Source organism: Planococcus citri, chromosome 1 (genome assembly GCF_950023065.1).
Source record: "Planococcus citri chromosome 1, ihPlaCitr1.1, whole genome shotgun sequence".
NCBI lineage: Eukaryota > Metazoa > Arthropoda > Insecta > Hemiptera > Pseudococcidae > Planococcus > Planococcus citri.
The window spans coordinates 39,781,648-39,796,446 of NC_088677.1; the positions used below are offsets into that span (position 1 = coordinate 39,781,648).

General features: G+C 31.5%; 4 protein-coding genes and 1 long non-coding RNA gene across 7 annotated transcripts in view; 3 read left to right on the top strand and 2 right to left on the bottom strand.

The window, feature by feature from the left end:
* The window catches only part of rl (Mitogen-activated protein kinase rl), a 45,519-nt gene extending 43,069 nt beyond the window's left edge, over positions 1-2,450 (top strand). For both annotated transcript variants that reach the window (XM_065344739.1, XM_065344740.1), the window contains exon 9: positions 461-2,450. The gene's annotated coding sequence lies outside the window, so the exon portion shown is untranslated. The remainder of the gene's footprint in view (positions 1-460) is intronic.
* A 2,633-nt stretch (positions 2,451-5,083) lies between these two features.
* On the top strand, positions 5,084-7,700 carry LOC135831899 (troponin C, isoallergen Bla g 6.0301). The gene is made up of 6 exons (XM_065344747.1): positions 5,084-5,271; positions 5,471-5,498; positions 6,525-6,668; positions 7,002-7,121; positions 7,247-7,378; positions 7,470-7,700. The coding sequence occupies exons 1-6, from the start codon at positions 5,269-5,271 to the stop codon at positions 7,496-7,498; spliced, it is 456 nt and encodes a 151-aa protein (XP_065200819.1). The 5' UTR covers positions 5,084-5,268; the 3' UTR covers positions 7,499-7,700.
* Positions 7,469-9,238, bottom strand: LOC135831900 (uncharacterized). The gene is made up of 2 exons (XR_010556242.1): positions 9,138-9,238; positions 7,469-8,281 (listed from the first exon to the last, which is right to left on the bottom strand). It is a non-coding gene; the product is annotated as an uncharacterized LOC135831900 (long non-coding RNA).
* Positions 9,239-9,641: 403 nt separating this feature from the next.
* Positions 9,642-10,571, top strand: mRpL21 (mitochondrial ribosomal protein L21). Its single transcript, XM_065344742.1, has one exon. It carries the CDS (start codon positions 9,806-9,808, stop codon positions 10,427-10,429), a length of 624 nt encoding a protein of 207 aa, XP_065200814.1. The 5' UTR covers positions 9,642-9,805; the 3' UTR covers positions 10,430-10,571.
* Positions 10,572-10,606: 35 nt separating this feature from the next.
* Positions 10,607-14,666, bottom strand: LOC135831897 (apolipoprotein D-like). Of its 2 annotated transcripts, XM_065344744.1 has the most exons (5): positions 14,575-14,666; positions 14,287-14,452; positions 11,833-11,963; positions 11,089-11,291; positions 10,607-10,987 (listed from the first exon to the last, which is right to left on the bottom strand). In XM_065344744.1, exons 2-5 carry the CDS (start codon positions 14,407-14,409, stop codon positions 10,857-10,859), a joined length of 588 nt encoding a protein of 195 aa, XP_065200816.1. In that variant the 5' UTR covers positions 14,410-14,452; positions 14,575-14,666; the 3' UTR covers positions 10,607-10,856. The 2 variants fall into 2 exon arrangements, with proteins under 2 accessions (XP_065200816.1, XP_065200815.1); XM_065344743.1 differs by having other exon boundaries at positions 14,287-14,618.
* Positions 14,667-14,799: the final 133 nt, after the last annotated feature.

Consider the following 14,799-nt stretch of genomic DNA (forward strand, 5'->3'; position numbering starts at 1 on the left):
ATTTACAAAATAACTATCTCTTGATCGAAGATAAACATACTCGAAAGGTCTCTTAATTTAAATATTCATTTCCTATGTATTAACATTTCACCGAATGCATCCTTTTAATAATTTATCGAAGACAAAGGAAACTGAGGACGTGATACGTAATCTGTATTCTGTTTCGTCGCTGCTTCTGTAAAAGAATTTTAACGGTGGTGTGAACGATAGATATATACTTCATCATTATTGTGATAATGGTATTCTGACCCATTTTTGCAAACTGGAGCTTAGTTGTACAAAATACAGGATCGTTTTTTGTTTACACAAGCGGTTTGGGTTTATATTCCAATTTCTTCGGGGGCATATTCTTGGTAGATTATTATACTCGACCTTTTTTTATCATTATTAATATTATGAAAGAACTTGAACATGTTTCGATTGTCATCTTTATGCGTTGTTTTATTTTGGTATTTTTCAGGATCGGGCACAAAGCGATTTTGATATAAACTTACTTTTGATTTTTTAAATTTGTGTTGACTTGATTGGTCTTGCAGGCCGTTTTTATTTGTAATGGTTTTAATTTTACATTACTATTTTTAACATCACTTTATATACCAACCCAATTTTTCTTTTCATTCTTTCGAAACAAAGCTACATTATTTCAAGACTGTACTAGCTTTGATTTTTTTGCTGCTTTTGTTTAAAATAATTTCCTAAATGAATCGCGATTTGATGTTTTCTTTTTAAGGAAGTCAAATCTGCAAGGTGCAAATGCAGATTTAATTAAAAAATACGTGTAAATTAGTGTTTGAAAGTTACCATACATTTTATTGGTAGTTGGTACCTATGGTGGAAAAATCAAATCTACGCTTTGTAAATGATTTTTTCTCAATTTTATTCGTCGTAGTTTTTTTTTATAAATTTCAATTCACTTTTCGTTTATTTAAAAAAAAAGCACTCATTTCATTCTGTATAAAAAGAACAAACTTGAATTATGAGTACATAAGTATTTTTTTTTTCTAAATTAGGGAATGACTTTGATAACGTTTGAGCATCGGAGAATGTTCTTGCTGATGATCGTTGTAGTAGGTTTTGGTTTAACGATTTTTATTCTCTTTTTTTTTTGTATGTAAATGTTTCAAAATAAAAAATGAAGGAAGAAAAAAAAATGATCCTCTATAAATTTGATCGATATTACATTGCGGTTTTGCGAGTTTGTATGGCAATCTTTCAATTTTTGTTATATTTCAATTTATTGGCCTACCTCTAACTTTAAATAATTTTATTCTTTTTTATTTATACTATATATACATATTACCTATTTGAATTATAATTGTTAAATTTTTCATTCTCTCTCTTTTTAAAAAAAAAAAAAAACATTCGAATACTTAATTTTCTGGTTTTTGCAACGAAGGATAGGGGGAGGAAAGTTACGAAAATTTCCAAAATGTTAACTATTGCGCTTGACTTTTATCTAGATATTAAAATTTGTTGTAAATTTTTAGATTATTTTCATACTATTAATAGGCACGTCTACGTACGTCGATGAATATAAAAGTAGTATCTGTGTAAGCTGAGAACGAAAATGAAAATCGTTTGAATGTTTTATTATGTATTTTACAAATAGTCGTTTATTCTAATCAATGTGTATCGAGTATTCATAGCTGATTAGTCGCCGATCTCAAGTTATACATTCCAAATGTGGGTAACCTGGTTTACGATTTACGAATGTTGAAACGTTTCTTTAGATTTGGCGGTGAATCTGTATAATGAGGAAAAATATGTCTGTCTATATGCTACATGAATTTATGAATAGTAAGAAAAATCATGTTTGATTAATAATCACCGGACTTGGACTTCGTCTCATTAACCTTAACGTTTTTTTTTTCAAATTGGCTATAATTTTGCATTGTTTCACCAATGACAATCATTAAATATTTTTTGCGTTTGAGAATGAAATTGAAATAATTACGGACGGGTTATGATTATTAAAGCGTGAAAACTCCTACGATACCACGAATCGTTGTGGAAAATTTATGAAATGGTCTTCGATGAAGATTTTAGTACATACATACCTATTTATGGCGACGAGTAAAATCTAGCCGGGAAAAATTACGACGAAAATAGTGCGCTTGAAGTGTTCATTTGATATGAAATTAGATCTCTATGATGATAAATTATTTAAAAATAGTTTAAACTGGAAAACAAAATATTAAAATGATAGATATTAATATGTTTAGCATTTGTTATAAACTTATTGTCAGTACTTTAGTATAATAGTATAAGTGTTATAATCTTTTAACCATCGTGCAAATACGAGTCGAGTATTTTTTTTCTCTATTATATTTTGTTTTAAATTTACTTGTAAAAATCAATTTTTAATTACATTTTCATTTTTTTCTCCTGTTCCAGTATTATATCTATTTTTTCCCTTCTTTTAAAAATATATCTGTTGTTGTGAATCGATACTGTAGTGTTGTATTATTCGCACCGGCGACCAAGCTTACAGAACTCATGTTAGGTACTTGACTAGTCGATGTTGATTTGGATGCTAAGCAACTGAGCTTTATCCGTTCTATATCTTTGTAGCCAAAAAGAATTGTATGTAAGAAGTCGAAAATTTTGTACCGTATTGAATAGAATACTGCTTATTTGATGGATTCTGTGGTAGATATAATTAGGAATGCCACGTATGTCGAACAAAACCACGACTCGTCTGATTTGGATATCGAAAATGAATTACGTCACCCGTTCACTCGATTGAGAAACAGCTTCGATTGCGATGAAAATGAAGAGATTCTCTTCTCCGAAACTCATGTAAGAACCTCATCTGCATTATATAATGATTCTGATACCGATGGTCGTTGGTTTTCCTTAGATGATCTTTTTAAAAATCTACGCGTCGAAGAAGATTTCCGGGCAGAATTATCGCCCAATGTCAAAAGTTGTTTAAAAGAAATGTTGTACAAGGTTAACTTGAGTACGTGTAAGAGCAGAGAAAGTTTGAGTCGTAAGTTTAGTACCTCGAGCGGTAAAAAATATAAATCCGAGTGGAAATCTAGTATTAAAGGCGATATACGCGATACAAAAACTGAAAGGAAGCTTAGCTTGTTATTTACCAGTCAAAGGAAACGATCGTCTGTAAATGAAAATGTTCGGAAAAAAATCGAAGAAAGTATTTTAAAAATTGGTAAACGAACCGCTTTGGATGAGAATAAAGGTAAGAGTAGGATTTGTTCGATTTAAACTACGATATTGGTATCTATAACGCGTACTATTCATGTGTGCATTTTCAGGCAGAAAATGCAGCACTGATGAAAAAATCAAGAAAAAAGGTATCGATGAAAGTGTTGCGACGAGTCGTAAACAGAGTTCGGTTTCGCAAAAATTAGAAAGTAGATCTTCAAAGAAATTAGAAATGAAAGTGGACGAATTTTTGTTATCATCTTCTCATTATCTTTCTGCAAATGTAAACGATCTACAGCAAATGTCAAGAGATAGTATACCCTGGAGTTTGACTGAACGTACTAGAAACAAAGTCACCCACTGGTTGAATAAATAATTTTGAAAACATTCTTCGTAATAATAAGAGCCGTATTTCGCATACTGGTATAAAAATCCTGGACAAGTTGTTTAGAGCATAATTTTTTGCACTCTATATAAAGTGACAGATTCGTTTGCTGAGATGATTTTTACTCGACATGAAAAGGTATCCCAGGTTTCCAGGAGATATCTCTAAATTTTTAGTGAATTTTTAAAAATTTCCTCACATTTACCCAATTATTCATGACAAAACCGAAATTTTATAAAATTGAGGTAGAAAGGCGAGATCTAAATTTATACCTTATTTTCCTCCTCCCGAATTGGTACAGGCGGGTGCCTGTTTGATTCGAGATACATTTTAGGTAGGTTCTAGGTACTGATTAGATGAGCCAAAAAATAATCTCTTATTGGATGAAATCATTACCTAATACCTACATAATTTATGTATGTATCCCGAATCAAATAGGTACCCTGTTGCTGTAGGTGTGTAGGTGATGGTTTCAAGCACTTTGAAGCTTCTAGGCTCTAGTGAATTTTTGAATTTTTCTGTGATGAAAAAATTTCTGATAACCAAGGGACAAAATAAAATTTAGAATATGTTGACTCTAATTATCTGTCTTTGCGACCCTGTCGATCAATTTGCATATCAAAATTTGTTTTTTCTGGTCCGAAATTTTTTAGCAGTCATTTTCAAAAAAAAAAAAAAATGATAGGTAGGTAGGTATGAATTTGTAAAAACGAGTTAGATACCCGTTTTATTGAAATGTTGGAGAAGTGATGAACTGGTGATTGATTGACAAGAACTTATTACAAATTAGTCTCTAAGGCTACGATTCATCAACCTTTTACTGTGATTGGGATTTTTGTATCAAAATCGAAAAATACGTACAGCTATTGATTATTTGAAAGCCTTTTCCTTTTAAGGAAAACTTGCGATATTTTTTGAGTATCGTTAGATACTATCTAGTACATATTTACCTACGCGTTCCATATTAATTTGTAATTTATTACGAATTTCTGGCCTCAAGCCACGTTTTTCCTCAAAAATAATTTTATTTATGTGGAGGTTGGTTCTTTTGGCTCTGGCTGTGTGTTTATAACCTACAACGTTTTACACCAATATTAAGAGAAAAAAGAAACCAACTTTGAAACCGTGATGTAATTTTATAATTTTTCATAGCTGCAATTGAAATTTCGAAAAATTAATCTTGGAAAATAAATTAAATACTTTCTCTCGGGTATCTAATGCTTCGAAAGCTATTGATTGTACTTCAAGCTCTTTTGATGATGCACTAAACTAAAGAACCTATCACATGCACATTGCACATACTATCTTCATCGATGTCCAGTACTCTTCTGTTTTAGATCGTTGTTATCTTCGTCTAAAAATATAACTTTCTTCTCTTTCGTCGAATGCTCTTATTACACCATGTCATTTGCTTCATCTCTGTTGCTGTTTTTTTTCTCAACCAGAACGCATGCGTTATAGTCTGCACACACAACACACTAGTCCAATATAAGACTTGTAATTACATACGTATATTTTTAAACACACTTCATATGTAATTTCAACTAGCTCGTTTAAAGATAGGAATTTTAAAATCAACTATAGCCCACGAAGTAGGGGGGTATCATTATTCCACCAAGAACTCGTGAGTCACAAAATACAAAATTTTACGCAGCGTTGTTGTTGCCTAATAAAGTGCTCTGTGTTAATTAATTTACATCTCATCAAAATTAAAAATGGTAAGTTTTTGTTACAATTTTTTAATAAAAATTAAGGTGGAAATTAATTGACAAAATTTTATTTGTAAATGCGAATCAAATTTATAAAAAAAATGAACTCTGAAACATATTTGCTTAATTTATTTTTTATTAAAAATTTTCATTTGTACAACTGTACTTATTACGTTTTTAATATATTTTTAAAAAATTTAATTTCCAGGAGGATCTCCCGCCTGAACAAATTTCAGGTATGTGATTTTTTTTTCGTTTGTACAATTATACACACCTACTTGAGCGAAAGTTATTGTATTTTAAAGAAAAGTAATAAAACGTTTTGTGTTAAAAAAAAAATCGAAGGCTCCTACCTATATCAAGTTTTTAGCAGCTTTTTAATCAACTCTAATTTACTGGAACAAAAAAATAATAATTTACGCTACACTTTTTTTCATTTTTAAAACTTTCTTGCCTTGTTAAAACTCTTACTTGATGAAATGGACATGAAGTAGTAATTTGCAACCAGAAACTCAATCAATGTAGGTATAGCTTAGCTGATTAATGAATGATAAAATTTGATTGGGTCTTATTATTTTGTCGAAAAAGAAGTACCTATATATTGGAATCTTTGTCATAAAATGTTCGATTTCTGAGGTTCTTGACTTGAACAATACTTGAAAATTTGCCCATAATTTTTTTTGTCAAATGCTGCCAAAAATTTGAGACAAACGCGAGTCATTTTAGATATGTAAATAGGTAGGTACCTATTAAACTAGCAATGATTTATACTTGTAACTTTTTTCCAATTTTCGAGTCACTCCACTTCACCAGATCAGTGCGCCTATGTAGGGATTTTAAAGTTGATGAGACCCCATATTTCTGCTGAGATTAATGTAACTTGAATGTCGGAATCAAAATAATGAAAATGAAGTATTAAATATTCAACTGAAAATGTGTACAAATTTAGATGGTTCCCTTGAATTTTCGGGGTCAAAATGAAAATACCTGTATCAGAGACAAGTGTATAACCTACTTACTTAGTGGCTTCAAAAACGTCAATCTACATAAATGATACACATAGGCCAACTTTCCTTAAAATAGAATTTGTCTTATCTATATAATATGTATTTTACTTTGTCATTCGCCTGTTTCAACATATTATAATGTAGGTACCTGATGTATAGTTATTAATTTACCTTCTTCTTAAGTTTGAAGAGTTCTTTTATTTTTCATTTTGACGTTTGTTTTTTGTTACACATTAATAATCTGTTACGTTTCAGTATTACGCAAAGCATTTGATGCATTCGACAGAGAACGGTCAGGAAGTATTCCAACTGACATGGTTGCTGATATTTTACGTTTAATGGGTCAACCTTTCAATAAGAAAATTCTTGATGAACTGATTGAAGAAGTAGATGCTGACAGTAAGTTTTGACTTTTTTATCACATGAAAATTGTTTTTGAAAAAAGATGAATTTTTGACGGTTCTAATTCACTAGCGGTTCCGGGGAGGGGGGAGCAATAAACTCTCTGTGACACTTGCAATATATGTATACGATCAATAGTGTGCCTATTTATTACTAAAAATAAAAATAGACTGTTTTTGATTTTTATGTATCTCTTCGAAAACTTTCTCCCTTGCCTTGCTCAGACTCTTTACTCATTGGATTTGCAGGATTTGCTTTTCAAGTATTACGTTGGTACCCATTCAAAATTTGGATCCCAAGTTATTCTGATACATACTTGTTTTATTACAGAATCTGGAAGATTGGAATTTGACGAATTCGTAACTTTGGCCGCCAAATTCATTGTAGAAGAAGATGATGAAGCTATGCAAAAAGAATTAAGAGAAGCATTCAGATTGTATGACAAAGAAGGTACTTGTACCTACCTACCTACCTACCTGTGAATTTGAATAATTACTTGAAAACTTATTCGATTGTTTTTTTATTTTAATTTTGAAATTATAATTTAAAATCTATTTTTCAAATTTTTCTCACAGGTAATGGATACATCCCGACCACGTGTTTAAAAGAAATTTTAAGGGAGTTGGACGATCAATTAACAAATGAAGAATTAGACATGATGATCGATGAAATTGATTCCGATGGATCAGGAACTGTTGATTTTGATGGTAAGTTGATTCAGAAGTGATGACAGATACTGAAGTTTTAAAAAGTTAATTCTAATATCGTGTATGCAAATGCGTGCTACAAATGTTTCAGAATTTATGGAAATGATGACTGGAGAGTAAAATTTAAATTTTCTTACAAGATTTCGAATTTTCAAGAGAGATCAGTGGAATATGTATGGACCATCTGCATTCTTTATGTATAGAGTGTGTGGGCAAAGTTAGTTCATAATATTTTTGCATAATATCTTGTTTCAGTATTTTGGTTACCCACTAATTTTCTGTATTTATTCGTTTCACAATATACATTCAAAATAAGTTCTTATTTGATGGACTTCTTCTTAATTTTTTTGTGTTTAAAATGGCTATTTCGCGGAAATTATATTGCTTATACCTACTACAAAATTGATTGAATTGAGCTTGAGCTCAATATGCGGAAATCAAGGTGAATTCTTGTCGTCGTCGTCGTAGTCGCGCTCCTTTACAGGAGATAGCGTATATGTCCATCTATATTAGCCGGTATCTAGCGTATCTAATTGTTTCTTTCAGGGTCTTGCAGGGGGAGTTGGCCGGTGAGTTTGTTGTTAACAGTTCCGATCGTTTCCTGCCTCTCGTCGATCTTCCTTGGATTTTCCCCTGTACCGCTAGCATGAAAATACCGTTTTCTCGTATTTTATGAGCTAAATACTTTAGCTTTCTGTTTTTGATGTCTTCACCTACGACTTTCCGCTCCTCTCCTATTCTTGCTAGTACTTCCTTGTTGGTAACGAAGTCCTTCCATGAGATCCGTAGTAGCCTTCGATAGCACCACATCTCAAAAGCGGATACTTTCTTCTCGCATTCTGCACTCATGGTCCATGTTTCGCAGGAATACTTCAGAACGGTCCATTGAATTCTTGAATGAAACTGAAATTGTAGCAAAGGATCCTAGTAACTAGTAGAAACGGATGTAGCAGTGTGCTTTAATTAGTTGGTACCTAGTTACCTACTCGGACGTAGATATTGAATTTGATACCTAATCAATATCAAATCCAGTATCGACACATTTTTTCATGTAGGATAGGACGTCTGACATTGTCTGGCTAAAGAATGTTCGGTCGCAATCTGGCTATCTAAATTTTTTGATTTGGTTGCAATTTGCAACTTAGTTGCAAGCTGCGAGTTGCCCAGTTTGCAGCCTATCCAGGAGCAGGAGGCAGGACATACTTACTCCAAATCGAATAATATAATTTAAAAAGGATCCTGTTTTAAGTAGACATTTATTGATTATGCATAAATGTAAAATCTCTTAGGTTGACGTGTTTTTTTTTTTTTTTTTTTTTGGTAATTCATAAAACGATAAAATCCGATTACCGATTCTAATTTCAATTGAGGCGACAAGAGATGGGAAAGAGGAAAACACGATTGGTAAAATAAAATTATGGAATTCAGTGGCGTAGCCAAGGGGGGCGAAGGGGGCCATGCCCCCCTTGCGAGCGAAAATTTGAAAGAAAACATGCAAAAATGGACGTTTTTTCGTTGTTTGGACCCATGTTTTCTAAAAATTTTCGCTCTCGCGCTCGAGCGAATTGCCTTCGTTTTCATGAAATCACCACACATCACTATAGATTTCCAGAAAATTACCCCTCATTTCGATTTTTCATGCCTAAAAATCTGGTTTTGCCCCCTCCTTGAGAAAATCCTGGCTACGCCACTGATGGAATTGAACTTTGAAGTACTTAATATAATATTGTAAAATAAATTCTAATTTGCATGGACTTACTCCTATGCTCTGCTGCCTCTGCTCTCTTCTCTTCTCACGCATTCCTCTATCACTATTATTCACTTCACGTCTTCACCAGACATTTTCACGGTGATACGATACCTTGGGCAGATACATGAAAAATCATTTTTGCTAAAATCTAAAAAAAAAAAAAACAACGAACAGCGGAACTGGTCTGGTTCTGACTTCTGGTACTTATGATGAGATGATTAAGAATGAGACTAGAGACTAGAGAGTCTATAAGAATCATTGCTCATAATATCATAATATTATAAAAAGATACTTGCTGGGTACTCTTCACTTTTCATCGCATTAATGAATAATTTAATAATTCAAAATCAAAATTATTCAATAATTTTTTTATTTAAAGAACAATTTTATTTTATTTAATATTTTTAAAAAATTTGCCACGGGCAAATACATTGTAAAAACTACAGTCATTTACCGTAATACGCGTATGAAAATGATCTAAGTTGCGCATGCGTAGCAAAACTGTTTTTTTTCTTTTGAAAAACGTGCATATTTGATTTGATAGATAAAACTAAAACCAACTTGTGATAACCGTTTCGGCATCTCCCTCTCACTGTAATATTTCGGTTTCGGTGTAATTTTAATTTATTGAATTATAATTTGAACATATTCGCATTTATTAATCATAGCGACCCAAAATGTTATTCAAGTGGTCTCCTGTGTCCAGGATATGTTTGAATTTCGTCCGATACAAATCCAGCAATTGGGAACATTTCCGTCATCCGATTAGACCGATTGATAAAACTCCTGAGCCGCCCAAAGTTCCAAAATTTACCAACGTATACGAACCATTTCAAGAAGTTATTGAGGATAACATCGAAGAAGAAAGAGTCAAATCTAAAGAAATCATAAAGAAGGTGAACGATCATATACAGGATGGCTCGTTTGGACGATTGTTTGCTGTCATCTACATACTTGGTAAACAGTACAAAGTCACAGCTGAAGATATATTAATAATTGAAAAAAATTGGGCTCCCAAGATGAAAGATAGTTTGAGGTTTGAAAAGGTTCTTTTAGTTGGAGGTGCCAATTTTACTCTCATTGGTAGACCTATTCTACCCAGGAACATCGTTAATGTTACCGCTTCAATATTGAACAAAGATTTGACGCATACGAAATTCCGTTTTTATAGAATACATAAAGAGCGAGTTCATAATCTTAATTTTGTTAGAGAAGAGTTGACTTACCTTAGGATAAATAATATAGAAGTTTATCCTCAATTAAACGAGCTCTCATACAGCGAGTACACCAGATCGATGTGAAATTATCATCCTTTGTAATTGTATCTGGGTTACTAAGTTACAATTCTGTTGTAAAACATATTTCAGTTCATTCGATAAGTAATATTTTGTTCGTCGCATTTGTATGATATTTTACATGTAAATAAATTTTGTTATTATTTGAGGTCTGCTTTATTTACGAAAAAACTTGTAACACACTTTTAAAAAGAAGGTATATTTTGTCTTGGAAATCGAATAGGTAATATCAAAATAGTTGAAGAACTTGTGAAAAATATTATGCGATCATCAAAAGTTCATTCCATAAATTAAATTATTGTCATGCAGTCATGATATAAAATTATTTGAATAAATATCTATATAAACAAAAGTACGTATGATTTACATTAGTAAGTCATATCTGTTTAAGAATATTGACTAGGCAGATTAAAAATAATCTTATTTCAGCCATCTACGGACAGTTCAATTGTTTTGAAAGTGTTAATCTTGCTTCGTCAATGTGTAAATTATTCAGGTGCGTATAAATCAATGTTCTAGATTCCGGTTCAAGATTTTTATCTCTTCCTAACACCCATATCAAATCTGAAACACAATTTAAAAACACTCATTCAGGTGATTTGAGCTGTAAACCATAAAATAATATTCACGATTATTCACATACAACAGATTAAGTAAATACCCACCGGAATGAAATAATCCTAAATTTGAGCAAGAATACATAATAGCATAGCTGTCATAATCAGTGTCTAAAATAAAATATTTGCCAGAACCTGGCATTATTCTTGAGAGGTATTTGGGCAATCCGCTGTTCACTCTATAATCCCATATTGCAGGATTGTAAGGCTTCGGATAAGCAAGTCCATCTATTACATTTTTATTTCCAGTTCTGTAACAAATTTATTTGTGAAACTTTTTATTTTATTTCATACAATTACGAAGAAATCTGCAGAATTCTGCATCCACCAGTAAGTGTATGTAGTTGAAATTTATCTACACGGATATATTTTCATTATTCGTTGACTATGGCGTAAAACTGCCTTGAGTGTGTGTGTGTGTGTATTTTTATTCATTCATTTATTAGAATATAATAATTCATGCTCGCAATGAAAAAAGCCCATTTCAATTTAATAGGTCGTCGTAAGCTGTAAGTACGTGTTTGAAAATAAAAAGTGGCAATTAAATGTGCGAGTAAGATTATACGAACAATGCTATTATTCAATTCAATACCTTAGAACAAGGTTACAAACCTATCTCAAATTCTTAGAATAGTAATTTCGTTATAATTTTAGTCTTTCAGCTGTAAAAGTCGGAAATTAAACTCGGCTGTAATTGTAATATTTCTTTCTTGTTGTTGTTATAAAATTCTAGTTACCTACCTATGTGATCTTGTCTCACGATAATATACCTACTAGGTATCTAATACTTACATACGATTTTTCATTGAAAATTTCACCTCCATGGAATCTCCTGATGTGATGGAGAAATTGAATTTTGGGCAGTTACCAAGTAATTCGAAAACATAAAATGATCTTTCAATTTCATACCATGGTCCTTGAAACTGAAAAAAATCGATTAAATGAGTTAAATTATTCAAATTGTTTTAAAAATTGGAGGACTGTATTAAAGTATTATACAATTATATACATTATACGTACAATTTTTATACATAATTATTCAAAAAAAGGAACCAACTATAAGCCTGCACTTTGCTATGCTCTGCAGCCTTTCAATTTTTCATTAAATTTACAAAGTAATAAGAGTTGTGTAATACCTATGTATTCTTGTCTCAAAGGACGAGAAAATCATTTAAATTCTCTCTCTTCTTTTGAAAATTCCAAAAATCGTAAAATACCTACTGAGTTATGCCTAATTGCCTACGTTTCTTTTTTTTACTATAAACATCGTGTTTTTTGAGGAACCGGATCACGAATTTTCATTCAACTTTTTGGTAGGTATCTCATCTTTTCTCTTTAATATTCGAGTGTTGGTCAAAAATTAAAAAAATCATTGAAAGACCCACAGCTTTAATTTTGGTAACCTAACTCCTTTTTTCTCGTATAGTAGTAAATAATTTTTTACCGATTGCCCCCAAAAATTTAAATCTGAAAATACAACGTTCTGTTTTCTCAAAAAAATATTGCTGAGGTTCCACGAGAAAAAGTAATTTTGACACGTTCATCCGTGTACCTGCCATCTACTACCTAACATGATAGACTGATCAGTGATCATCTATGAAGAATGAACAAAAAATAAGAGTCACGTTAAGAGAGATAGAATTTACATATACCTAGGTATGATAATAAGTATAATCATTGCGTTGGATATTTTTAGAAATTCTTCAAAAATTTTCATAAGATAAGTAGGTACCTACACCTAGTGATGGAAATACTAACTCTAAGTATGCAAGCAGCATATTTCATGAAATATTTTTCAAACGATCTTTGAGTTCTACAGCTTCATAGCTTTTACCTTCTGTGGGTACTTAGTACCTCTACCAACATGCATTTTAAAAATACCTATTCAAGAAATCAAATGCATATTAGGTACCTATTATTTTATACTTGAACTCGAAACCCTTTATCATCACGAATTCACGATAAGCAAGTTGTTTATTTATGTACATACGTATGAATCAACTACCTGGAATAAATGGCAGGCAGAAATTGTTGAAATATTTTACTCGCTAGATCCTTTTTAACAGGTAACAATAAGCACAGCTATTAGGATATTACGGTATTTTTTTTATTTATTTTTTTTTCTAGATCGATTCAATGGCCAGGTAGGTATGTATTAGGTAAGTATGTAGGTAATACAATATACAAAACAAAGGGGGAAAATAAAACGTAAAGGTACTCATAATCATCTCACTTGATTAGGCAGGATATCTATAAATTGTTACACTGGCATTTAAAAAAAAATAAACTTTTAATAGAAAAACTAACTTACTGAATTTCAAAATTCTTAAAATACTTCGTGTTCTTTGGTAAATTATTAAACAAATTAAGTACTTACAAATACTAATATTTTTATTCATTCGTTGTGTACCTATACACAAGACAGGTAGGTAATAGCGAAGAAGAAATTGATTTTTCGTGCTGGAATCCATAAAACCACTATACGTACACTGTATACTAATGCACCAGGTACATTTATGATGGTTTCCATTTGATAAAAAATAAAGTACTTCAACATGTATGCAGATGCACATAATTACTTATTTTAAAAAATTGTATCAAAACTTTCACAGGTAGATATTATATTTCACGATGCTTAAAATCACATACCTGAATTTAACTATCTGGGCTCAATTTGCAAAGAGGAACGATATACATCAATTATGTACCTATAAAATATATGTGTTGAACCTAAGGATTATTTGAATGATTCGATGGTAAATTCTCGTAAATTTTTCATCAACCAATCGTGCATAATATGCATACCGTGTAACAATTTTCATAATTCTCAATGTGTAACGTCAATTTTACATTTGTGCGGAAAAATTATGAAACGTAATGACTGTCCAGCGGAGGAAATCTTTCTTAATACATTACTTAAGGTTTCTTAATTTCGTAAGTGGGATCACATAGGTTATTATATTTTCTTACGAGAATACTTTGAATAATATTCATATTGTTGCTTCTAATGCACCCACATATTAAAATATGTTCTTGAACTTCATGTGTTGAAATATTTGTCTATACAACGTGAAGAAGGTTAGAATAATTCAGACAAACTGGTTCCTACACCATTCACTTTTGTTAACCAGATATCTATACCTACCTACATTTCACAAAATAATAAGTATCTAGCACCACTCAAATATAATGAGATCTTTATTTTAGGAATTAAAATACCTAGGTAAATTTTTTACAAATATTTACCTTTTCAAGATCAAACTGATCTACTGTCGGATGATCCGGACAGCTTCCCCAATTGGTAGGTGTTTGCGCGTTGACTATCCACAGTTCGACACAAATCAGCACGAAAGTTATGTACGCGAACATATTTAAAACTAAAATTACGACGAAACTAGCTACACAAGATGACCTAAAAAATCACATAAGGAAATATCGATCATTTATAAGATTAAAATCGAAGTGGAAATTGTAAAATATATAACCGAGCAGCGGTTTGAATCGTAAATAACATAATAAACGCTGAGAACCCACTTGCTTCTGAATTCGCGTTACACGAGCGAATGAACAATGAAATAACTTACTTTGCTCCTAACGTAGGAAATAACGAATTAATGGATTACTCGAAAGTATTATTTACTGGGGAAATACATACACTTTCCTCCATCAACAGGTTCACATGCATACTTTATTTTTAATTAAACCGATGGAATTTTTTTTTGTTTTATATTCATTTTTATTTTACATCGAAATCAACTT

Coding starts and splice junctions, on each gene's coding strand:
- LOC135831899 (XM_065344747.1), top strand. Junction 6,669..7,001: donor TGAAGAAGTAGATGCTGACA/GTAAGTTTTGAC, acceptor GTTTTATTACAG/AATCTGGAAGATTGGAATTT. Junction 7,122..7,246: donor CAGATTGTATGACAAAGAAG/GTACTTGTACCT, acceptor TTTTTCTCACAG/GTAATGGATACATCCCGACC.
- mRpL21 (XM_065344742.1), top strand. CDS start 9,806: ATGTTATTCAAGTGGTCTCCTGTGTCCAGGATATGTTTGAATTTCGTC.
- LOC135831897 (XM_065344744.1), bottom strand. CDS start 14,409: ATGTTCGCGTACATAACTTTCGTGCTGATTTGTGTCGAACTGTGGATA. Junction 11,292..11,832: donor TTTTCAATGAAAAATCGTAT/GTAAGTATTAGA, acceptor AATTTGTTACAG/AACTGGAAATAAAAATGTAA. Junction 10,988..11,088: donor TTTAGGATTATTTCATTCCG/GTGGGTATTTAC, acceptor ATTGTGTTTCAG/ATTTGATATGGGTGTTAGGA.